The sequence below is a fragment of the Loxodonta africana genome, chromosome 19 (genome assembly GCF_030014295.1).
Source record: "Loxodonta africana isolate mLoxAfr1 chromosome 19, mLoxAfr1.hap2, whole genome shotgun sequence".
Classification (NCBI taxonomy): Eukaryota; Metazoa; Chordata; class Mammalia; order Proboscidea; family Elephantidae; genus Loxodonta; species Loxodonta africana.
This window is the reverse complement of record NC_087360.1, coordinates 26,944,717-26,954,976: the sequence shown is the minus strand read 5'-3', so window position 1 is coordinate 26,954,976 and position 10,260 is coordinate 26,944,717. Positions and strand designations below refer to the sequence as shown.

The window sequence follows — 10,260 nt, the reverse complement described above, 5'->3', positions numbered from 1 at the left end:
GGGTGTCTGGGGTCCATACTCTCAGGGTTTCTCCAGTCTCTGTCTGACCAGTAAGTCTGGTCTATCTTTTTTTTTTAATGTGGTGCATAGATATTTTATTACTTCTAAATTTCCCACTTCACTGCTTTTAACTTTTTAAAAATCTATTTTTTTATTGTTGTTGAGAATATACATAGCAAAATATATACCAATTCAACAGTTTCTATGCCTGCAATTCAGTGACATCGATTCCATTCTTCGACTTCTGCAACCATTCTCACCCTTCTTTTCTGAGTCGTTCTCCCCCATGAACATAAACTTGCTGCTCCCTAAGGTTCCTATCTAATCTTTCCAGTTGCTGTTATGACTTTGATCCCATATAGATAGTTCTTAAAAAAACATAATGCTCAAGGCCGACTGTTTTTTACTAATTAAGCTACACTTTTCTTTGGTCTTAAGAAGACTTCAGGGGGTATTTTTGGTTTAAGCTTTAAAGATTATCTCAGGGCAATAGTTTCGAGGGTTCTGCTGGCTTCCATGGCTTTCTGCAGTTCGTGAGGATTTGAAATTTTGTTCTACCCTGTCACATGGGCTTGCTCTGAAACTGAAGTGACTCAATGGCGCCTAACAACAACAACAACAGAGGTTGGACCCCATGCAGGACCATTAAATCAGAACCTCTGTGCCTTTCGAAAGGAAATGACTCTCTCAATTCCAGGGCTCTAGCCCCACATGCTATGTCTACTGTGGAGGGCCAGCCAAGCAGGGCTGGACTGCATCTGTCAGGGGAGAAATGCCCCAGTTGAAGCCAAGGGAGACGAGGGGAAGGAAGCAGAAGGAGGAGACACAAACAACCAAGCAATAATTTCTTGCTATTTTTTTTTAATATATGAGTGGAAAATGACTGTCCTCCCCCCTCGTCTGCTGAGGGCCACCCTCCTTAAAATGATCTCTGGTCCAAACACATGACCGAGGATGCCAGGAGTGGGTCAATGCCAGCAGAAGACAATGAGAAAAGAACAGTTTTTCACACAAAAGCTCAATAATTCAGAATGCTGTGTGCAGGGGATCCTGATCTGCTAGGCTGGTTCTAGAAAGAGCGCTGTGGACAGGGACTGAGGGGCAGAATCCGTGCTGGCATGGAAGGGGGTTGGGCAGTGAGAGAGTTGATGGCCCAGGGACAGGTTGGGGAGGAAGGCCACCCAGGTGTGCCCAGCACAGAGGTTTCCACAAGGTGATGAGATGATGGGAGACTCAGCAGGCCCAGGGCTCTCGTCACCAATTTTGGCTTTCAGATGAGATTGGCTTTCTTGTAGCTGTACACAGAGCAGAGAGATGGGAAGGGCAGCAGGTCGAGATCTGGGACAAAGGCGAATGTGACCCATGAGCTCAGAGCTGAGTCTCCATATCCTAGTCTTGCCATGGAGACAGATGACTCCTGGCCTGGGCCCCAGCCTCAGGGCTTTCCTGCTGCCTGTCCACCAGCATGTTAGTTTAGATGAAGTGCTCAGAGAAGGAGAGAGAAGGGGGCAAATTGAGTGCAAAGTGTCCTATACTAGTTGGCTGAACTGCTAGGACCACTGCTGCCTGCACAGGGTTTTAGAAGATACCAAATCACTCCTCTCAGCAGCTGCCCCAATCCCAGACTGGAGGCTGTTTCTAGACTTGCCTGGCCCTCAACTCAAACGAAGGGATTGGGTTCCCTGCCTCAGAGCTCAGAACCAGGTGGGGGAGTTTGGGAGCCAGGACAGTAGGTGCCCATAGATTCCTGCTCTGAGTGGGGGTCGGTAGGCTAACGCTCCCTACTCCAGAGCAGGGGGCAGTACCCAGTCGCCTCCCACAGCTCCAGCTTCTTAAGTTCTCCTCACCAAGGTACTCAAGTTCTCAGTGGGGTTTGGGACCCCCCAAGAAACTTTCCACTATGCAGGAGCATCTTTGAGGATAGGGCACTGGGTAAGGACAGCTCCAGGGCCCCTTAACTGCTCTCTTGGTCTTGTTTGCTCAGGGTCTAAAGCCATGCCTGAGGATCAGGTGTGGGCACAAGTCCAGTCACACGCCACTGGGCTGCCTGACACTTGGTATCATTTTCCACAGGAAGGGGCACCACCTTCTCATTGGTGCACTATCGAAGCATTGTCAGTGGAAGTTTTGACCTTGTTCGACTTCCTTCCAGCCCACCCCTCAGTGGAGTGGACTGGCAGGGTGCCCCTCAGCTTCTGACAGCAGCCCCACTTGGTCTTAGTGACGACTCCCTGCCACACTGAGAATACCCTACCTCTAGACCCCACTCCCAAGATCCATAGCACACTTCAAGATCCTGTGCCTAGAAGTCCCAGGCTAGATAGGGGATGAGCTGTGTGTACTTCAACAGGAGCTCACAGCCCAGCTTCTTCTTGTGGAAGACATTCTCCTGTGAGATGTTGAGGCCATAGATTGTGTCCGTCAGCCTCATGTTGTTCTTGCTACACAGGCGGCAGAGCACGTTGCTGAGGAGCCCCGGTAGGATGTCCATCGTGGACTTGAGCTTGCTGTGGAGGTTCTGATCATTGGGGTAGAGGGTCTTCTGGAACTTGAGGGTGTCATCCAGGGAGAAGTCAAAGTAGACCATGATGCGGTAGAGCTCCACCAGCTTCTCTCTCTCGATGCCATTGGCGTGGAAGGGTGGGAAGCTCATCAAGCCATGGCCGCACATGTGGTCCACATCGCTGGAGAAAGGCTGGCCCTGGCCCATCTACTGAGAAGCAGAGGGCGGAGGGGAGGTGAGCAAGGAGGCAGGGATCGGTGTTTCAGCCCTGGCACCTACTCTTGTGGCAAGCTATTGGGCCTCAGTTTCCCTACTTATGGCATGGAGACCCAACTCTGTGCCCTATACACAAATCAGGATCCTCATGAGAGGCAGGTGGAGATCTGGGTGTGAACCCACTTGGTAAAGAATCAAGTTCCTGTCCAGAGGAGAGATAAGAAGGTAGACAGGGCTAAGAGCTGGTTGAATGGACAGGGACAATCTGGGGTGGAAAGGAGGAGTATGCCGTCACATTACACAGATAGCAGCTAGGCTTACATAACAATGTGTGTATAAAGTTTTGTATGAGAAACTAACTTGAGCTATAAACTTTCACCTAAAGCACAATAAAAAGTAAATAAATGAGTGAGAAGAATCAAGGCCTGTGGCGTTCAAGGACAGTTATTACCACTTAGTATTAGGAGTCCCTTGGTGGTGGAAAAGGTTAAGGCACTCGGCTTCTAATTAAAAGTTCTGAAGTTTGAGTCCACCCGGAGGCACCTCCAAAGAAAGTTTGGTGATCTACTTCCAGAAACTCAGCCACTGCAAAATCTATGGGGTACAGTTCCACTCTGACACACATCGGGTTGCCGTGAGTCAGAATTGACTGGTGGCAACTAGTTTTGATTTATTTTTAATTATCGTGATCATATGGAGAAAGAAAGAAAACCAGGGTGCTTCACCTTCAGAGGTGTGTCACACATTGGCCTTTCACCTACCTGGATATCTCTTGTACCCAGATACCCACAGCCCACCATCTCCCTCAAAGTTACCTCTCTGACCACCTCCCTGACTTTTCCCTCCTTTGTGCATCTCCATCTGCCTCTCACTCCACTGTGACGGGGAACACCCAAACCTGAAGTGCCAGGCCATTTACATTCTCACCAGAGCTCTACACTGACCTAACCCTGGGAAAGTCAATTCCCATCTGTGCAGATGGTAAGATGTTGGGAAAGCCGGGTGTGGTCTAACTAGCCCCCTTTCTTTCCTTCCAGCTACAAAAGGTGTCCTCCCTGGCCAGCACCCCCAGCTCAGGTCAGTGCGGCCTCTAGTGATACCTGCAGTGATTCTGCCCACTTCTCCCACCTCAGGCCCACACCCTCCTTCCTCGGTCCCCAAGGTTTAGAGGGGTAACTTACATAGGCAATAAAGACGTCGTTGGCACTACTGTTGAGCTGGCCCATTTGACTCCTGATCTGGGTCATGATGTTGCTGTCACATGGGTGGTCCAAGACACAGGGGGCATTGTCAGGAGTGTTGCAAAGAGGGCTCCCTGTCCCATGTTCCCAATGTAGAATAAGCAGCGGTGATAGGATTCCTAGGAGTCTGCCAAAAGACGTCATGATCAGAATTGTAGGGTAGGCAGCTCGAGGCTCAGGTCACACTGGGATGCACTGCTTCTCCTCCTACAGCTCTCTGGACACCGTCTCTGTCCCACTCTATCTTTATCCCACTACCCCTGCTTCTCTCACCTGCTTATATCTCACTGCAGGGTACGAGCTGTTCCCACCGATTGGAATCTGGCTTTAGGGTGACACCCAACCATCTAGTCCTTACTCTCAATAAGGCAAAAGCTCCCTGGCCTCCTGGCTCTCTGACTTGAGGGTACCACTCCCCACCCTATTGGAATAGGAGATGCCTATCTCTCCATCTCCTGAGATGGCTCAGATTCCTAAGCATTTCTTCATGTGCACCTGCCTAGAGCAACTCAAATCTCTCAATCTGGGCTCTCATTGGGACCATGGAGGGTCCTTCGCTGACCTTCTTCACCCTCCCAAACATGCCACCTGTTTGGCCCCCCAGTTTAATTTCCCCCAATTTCCCATCTCCTTCATTGATGTCCTTCCCTAAATATGGCCAGCCTCCCTACCTTTCCTTCTGTTGTTGTTGCTAGCTGCCACTGAGTCAATTTTGAATCATGGTGACCCATGTGTGTCAGAGTAGAATTCTGCTCATAGGGTTTGCAGTAACTGATTTTTCAGAAGTAGATCACTAAACGCTGTATTCCGAAGAGCCCCTTGGTGGGCTCAAACCTCCAACCTTTTGATTAGCAGTTGAGCACATTAACCGTTTGCATCACCCAGGATCTCCCCTTCTGCATAGTATTTGTCATTAGAGCACAGGTGACATGGAAGCTTGCCTTTCTTCCACCAGAAACACTGAGCTTATTGGGCAGAAAGCCTGGCACATGGGAGGTCTTACCAGGCTTGACCGGGTGAGTGGAAGAATGAGGGAAGGAACATGAAGACGAGTGAGCATAAGCAGCCTCTCTCGGGAGCTGAGTGATGTCAGGATGGTCCCTTAGCCTCCCAGGGCCTCAGTTGCCTCATCTGTAAATGGAGACAGTAACTCATCCCCACCTTCACGGAGTGGTTGGGAGGAGCCAAGGATGGGTGAGAAAATGCCTTGTGAACTGTTAAGTGCAGGGCCCACAGAGACCGTGGGCTTGTGTATCTGGTGGGGTAGCTGTTGGTGTTGGGAGTCCCCCTGTCCTGTTGAGCCCTCCCAAGAGCCCAGATGGGAGAAGGTCCAGCTGGAGACCTGGGCTATCCTGCTACCACCACATGGACAGGAGGCCTCTCTATCAGGTCTCCTGATGGCTGGGATTAGGACACCCGAGGCAGAGGGGTATCAGCTGGGAGGGTGGTCCTTCCTGTTCCCCTTCGCCATCAGCGTTGCTTCTGACCTTGGATCAGAGCTGTCAGAATCCTGCACGCACAGAGAAGAGTCGCTCCTTCCTCTACAAGGTGACACAGGTGCCTGAGATTCACTTGGCTTTGTCCATCTTCCTGTGGTGGGTGGGCCGGGTCCCACTCTTGGGAGCATTCCTCTCTTTCTGTCCCTGGGATCCTTCCAGCAACCTTGTGTAAGGAGATAGACCAGCGTTCATCATCATTATTCTCAAAATGCACAGATAAGAGAGAGCTGAGCTCACCCAAGAGAGTCAGCTACTCATGGTCACAGGAGAGGACAAGGCAGAGCCAGGGCGGGGACCCGAGCACCCGAGCAATGCCCCTTCCTTCTGCTGAGTGAGCATTCTTGCCTCCTGTTTGGAGGGCGACCCTGCTACCTATTCCTAGTCCTTTGTTCTGTCTGGCCAAGGGAGGGCAGACAACAGAACTCCTGCCCTCTCCTCAGGACCAGAGAATTCCTCAGACATGAGCAAGTTCAAGAGCCCAGGGCAGAGCGCTGGGCAGGTCTTCTGCCCTGCACGCCAGCATTTGGGGTCTGTCGTTATCCTCCCTTTCTGGCCGAGGTGTTTGTTTTGTTCTCTCTAGTTTCTGAGTAAAAGTTTTCTTTTGTTTTAAATATTCAACCCTGTCTCAGATGAGAAGGGACACCAAGGTCGACTGGGTGTGGCTGGCCCTCCTGTGATAGGTAAATAAGTATGGCAGCTATGGCTGGTGCCTAAGGTGTCTGATGGCTGTGGGGGTGTGGGGACAATGAGCAGTTTCTGGTCAGCTGTGAAGAACCATTCCATAATTTAAAACTAATTTTCATAGATGCTGTTTTCTGTAGATAAGAGGCTGGCTGTGGGTTTAGCCCTCCAGGCGGGGAAAAGCCCAGACACTAGAACTGAGCTTGGGGAAAAGGAGTCAGAAACAGCTGGGGTAGGGCTCCCGTCCCTGCCCAGTGGCCTCTACCTCCCACGCTGCTGCCTGTGCTGCTGTGGCAATTAGCATTTGGGGAAAGTCCTAGATTCATGGGCAGTGAGAGATGGAGGGCTGCAGGGCAGCATTTCTCAGACTTCATGCGCACAGAGAGCCCTGAGACCTTACTACAAGGCTGACTCCTGTTCAAAAGGTCTGGGGGTGGGGCAGAATCTCTAGGGGTACAAAAAGTTAAAGTGCTTGGCTGCGGAAGGAAAGGTTGGAGATTTGTGTCCACCTAGAGTTACTTGGAAACCCTGGTGGCGTAGTGGTTAAGTGCTACGGCTGCTAACCAAAGGGTCGGCAGTTCGAATCCACCAGGTGCTCCTTGGAACCTCTGTGGGGGCAGTTCTACTCTGTCCTATAGGGTCACTATGAGTCGGAATCCACTCGACGGCACTGGGTCTGGTTTGGTTTTGGTAGAGTTACTTGGAAAGAAAATCCTGGTGATCTACTTCTGAAAAACCAGCCATTGAAAACCCTATGGAGCACAATTTTACTCTGATACACGCGGAGTTGCCATGAGCCTCAGCTGACTGCGTGGAAAGTGGTTTTATGCAGAAGGGGAATTCAATTTTACACTAAATAACCACATTTTCAGAAATAAATATTAATGTCATAATGGAAACGAGATGCATTTGTTTCCTTTTAAACAGCATATAAATCTCTAGCAACTGAGAGTGCACGATAAAAAATACTGATAAAATAGATAAAGGGAATCAGGATCAGAGAAAATATAAGCAGACTGATAAAACCAAGATTACAGAAATAAAGTAAATAAACGCTTCAGCTCACAAGGGACCGCATAATTACTGTGGCCCAACTTCAGGTTTGGCTCTGAGACTCCCGGCAGCAAAAAGAAAAAGGGAAATATGATGTTATGTGATTCTTATGATCACAAAGGAGGAGGCTTTCCCAAAACTCAGGGGAAGCAGAGTCTACCCTGAGCCTGGGTTCTAAAAGAAATTTCTTTTGAGACCCCTCGGTGGGGGAGTGTGAGGAGTGAGAGGTACTTGGTGTCCCACCCAAGGTGGCATCCTTCATTAGGATTCCAGGCTGGCCTTACTGCGGTCTTTACAAAAGCTGCCCAAAGTCAAATGCAGCCCAATGAAGGGGATTCTACCAGAGACCACTGTGACCTGGCACAAACTAGGGCTTCACCCCAATCCAAGGGGGAATGTTGAGTCCTGGGGAGGAGCAAGGGCTAACTTTGGTCCAGAAGCTTTTCCCTGCCCTGGTGTCATTTTTTTGCTTTAAAAAAAAAATTACGTTAAAAGTTGTTGTTGTTGTTAGGTGCCGTTGAATCGGTTCCGACTCATAGCAACCCTGTGCACATTTGCCATTTCAACATTTTTATGTGCATAATTCAGTGACGTTAATTATCATGCTGTGCAACCATTGCCACTATCCATTTGCAAATTTTTCCATCACCCTTAAACTCAGTGCCCCCTAAACAATGACTCCCCTTTTCCTTCTCTGTCCCACTCCTAGCAACCACTAATAAGTTTTGGTGGTTATTTGCCAATTCTAGATATTTCATATAAGTGCACTCATACAATACTTGTCCTTTTGTGGCTGACTTTTTCACTCAGCATAGTATTTTCAACGTTCATACATGTTGCAGCATTTATCAGAACTTGTTGTTGTTGTTAGGTGCTGTCATATCAGTTCCTACTCACAGTGACCGTATGTACAACAGAACAAAACACTGCCCAGTCCTGGGCTAACCTCACAATAGTTGTTATGCCTGAGCCCATCGTTGCAGTCACTGTGTCAGTCCATCTTGTTGAGGGTCTTTCTGTTTCTCACTGATCCTCTACTTTACCAAGTACGATGTCCTTCTCCAGGGACTTATCCCTCCTGATAATATGTTCAAAGTATGTGAGATGAAATCTTACCTCCCTTGCTTCCAAGGAATATTCTGGCTGTACTTATTCCAAGACAAATTTGTTCCTTCTTTTGGCAGTTCATGGTATTTTCAATATTCTTCTCCAACACCATAACTCAAAGGCATCGATTCTTCTTGGATCTTCCATATTCGCTGTCTAGCTTTTGCATGCATATGAGGCGATCGAAAGCACCATGGCTTGGAACAGGCACATCTTATTCTTCAAGGTGACATCTTTGCTTTTTAACACTTTAAAGAGATCTTTTGCAGCAGATTTGCCCAATGCAGATGATTTCTTGACTGCTGCTTTCATGGATAGATGTTAATTTTAGATTCAAGTGAGATGAAATCCTTGACAACGTCCATCGTTTCTCCATTCATCATGATGTTCCTTATTGGTCCAGTTGTGAGGATTTTTGTTTTCTTTATGTTGAGGTGTAACCTGTAGAGAAGGCTGTATGTAGCCTTTGATCTTCAACGCTAAGTGCTTCAACGCCTCTCCACTTTCAGCAAGCACGGTTGTGTCATCCGTATAATGCAGATTGTTAATGAGCCTTTCACCAAACCTGATCCCCCATTCTATCAGACGGTGTTCTGCTGCCATTCATAAGGCTTTCACTGGCTAATTCTTTTCAGAAGTAGACCAACAGGTCCTTCTTCCTTCCTATCAGTCTTAGTCTGGAAGCTCAGCTGAAACCTGTCCATATGGGTGACCCTGCTGGTATTTGAATACCACAGGCATAGCTCGCAGCAACACAGCAACAAGCAAGCCCCGACAGTAAACAAACTGACAGACATGTGGGGATATCAGAACTTCATTTCTCTTTATGGCTGAATAATATTCCGTTGTGTGTATATGCCACATGTTCTTTATCCATTCATCTGTTGATGGATGTTTAAGTTGTTCCTCCCTTTTGACTACTGTGAATACTATTGCAATGAACATTGGTTTACGAATTACCTCTGGGGTTTTACAACCTTTTTACTGATGTGTAATATACATACAAAATGTACATCAGATGACTCCCTCCCTCCTGGAAGATTCTGTGAGGGTTGGAGAAATGTCAGGGAACACATGAAGGATGGCTTGGGGGCAGGGGGATTGGGGAGTCAGTGGGCTTTGAATCTTTGTGCCCGTCTCATTCCAGGGCCACTTGTCTGGGCCGAAAAGAAAACATTTATGGGCCACTGGCTTCCTCATCAGCAGAGCCCTGGTTATGCGGTGGTTAAGCACTCAGCTTCTAACTGAGCTGCTTGGTGGGAGAAAGATGTGGCAGTCTACTTCCATAAAATCGCTGCCTTAGAAACTCTACGGGGCAGTTCTAGTCTGTCATGAATAGGGTTGCTATGAGTTGGAATCAACTCAACGGCAACGAGTTTTGGTTTTTGGCTTTGATGTCAAGGACATTTCCTGCGCTGCCACCCGCCCTACTGGAGGAGCCAGCCTGCCCAGTCTGTTTCCTTCCCTTTGGCTTGGGGGAGCAGCACCTTACTCTGGCCTCACTTAAAAGTCTAAATATATCAGTTATGAGGACGTGGTCATGACCTGCCCACTCCATCTGAGCTTCAATGACGGGGAAGAGGCCTGAAGAAAATGTCTATTTCCTGCCCAGATGGTGAATGAATCAAAGCCAGAAAAGGCTCTACCTGTCAGCAGGCTTCCTTCCTGGCCATGCTCACCAAACCCCCATCTTCCACCCCGACAGGCGGCAGGCAGCTGTCCCAGTTCCCTAGAAGGATCTTTCTCCAGAGAGGAGGGTGCTGTGTGGGGCCCCCGTGGTAGCTGTGGGTGTAGGACTCTTGTCTTTCTCAGCTTGTTCTTCTTGTCCTGTCTTGGGAAGGGGCATCACATACATCGCCCACTGAAGCATCACATACATCGCCCACTGAAGTGGGTTGGATAGACGCCCCCAAAAAACGTGTCCAGAATATACAAGGCTTGAAGGCTGAAGACCATAGCT

The 10,260-nt window shown here is 48.7% G+C and overlaps 1 protein-coding gene across 1 annotated transcript; it reads right to left on the bottom strand.

The window, feature by feature from the left end:
- Nucleotides 1–2,302: 2,302 nt before the first annotated feature.
- On the bottom strand, nucleotides 2,303–3,966 carry LOC100663365 (leukemia inhibitory factor-like). The gene is made up of 2 exons (XM_010598822.1): nucleotides 3,901–3,966; nucleotides 2,303–2,710 (listed from the first exon to the last, which is right to left on the bottom strand). The coding sequence occupies exons 1-2, from the start codon at nucleotides 3,964–3,966 to the stop codon at nucleotides 2,303–2,305; spliced, it is 474 nt and encodes a 157-aa protein (XP_010597124.1).
- Between the last annotated feature and the right edge of the window lie 6,294 nt (nucleotides 3,967–10,260).

What these genes read in the sequence shown, in the direction of transcription:
- LOC100663365 (XM_010598822.1), bottom strand. Translation starts at nt 3,966, where the DNA reads ATGACCCAGATCAGGAGTCAAATGGGCCAGCTCAACAGTAGTGCCAAC. An exon ending in ACGACGTCTTTATTGCCTAT is followed by an intron (nt 2,711 to 3,900) that starts GTAAGTTACCCC and finishes GCTTCTCAGTAG; the next exon opens with ATGGGCCAGGGCCAGCCTTT.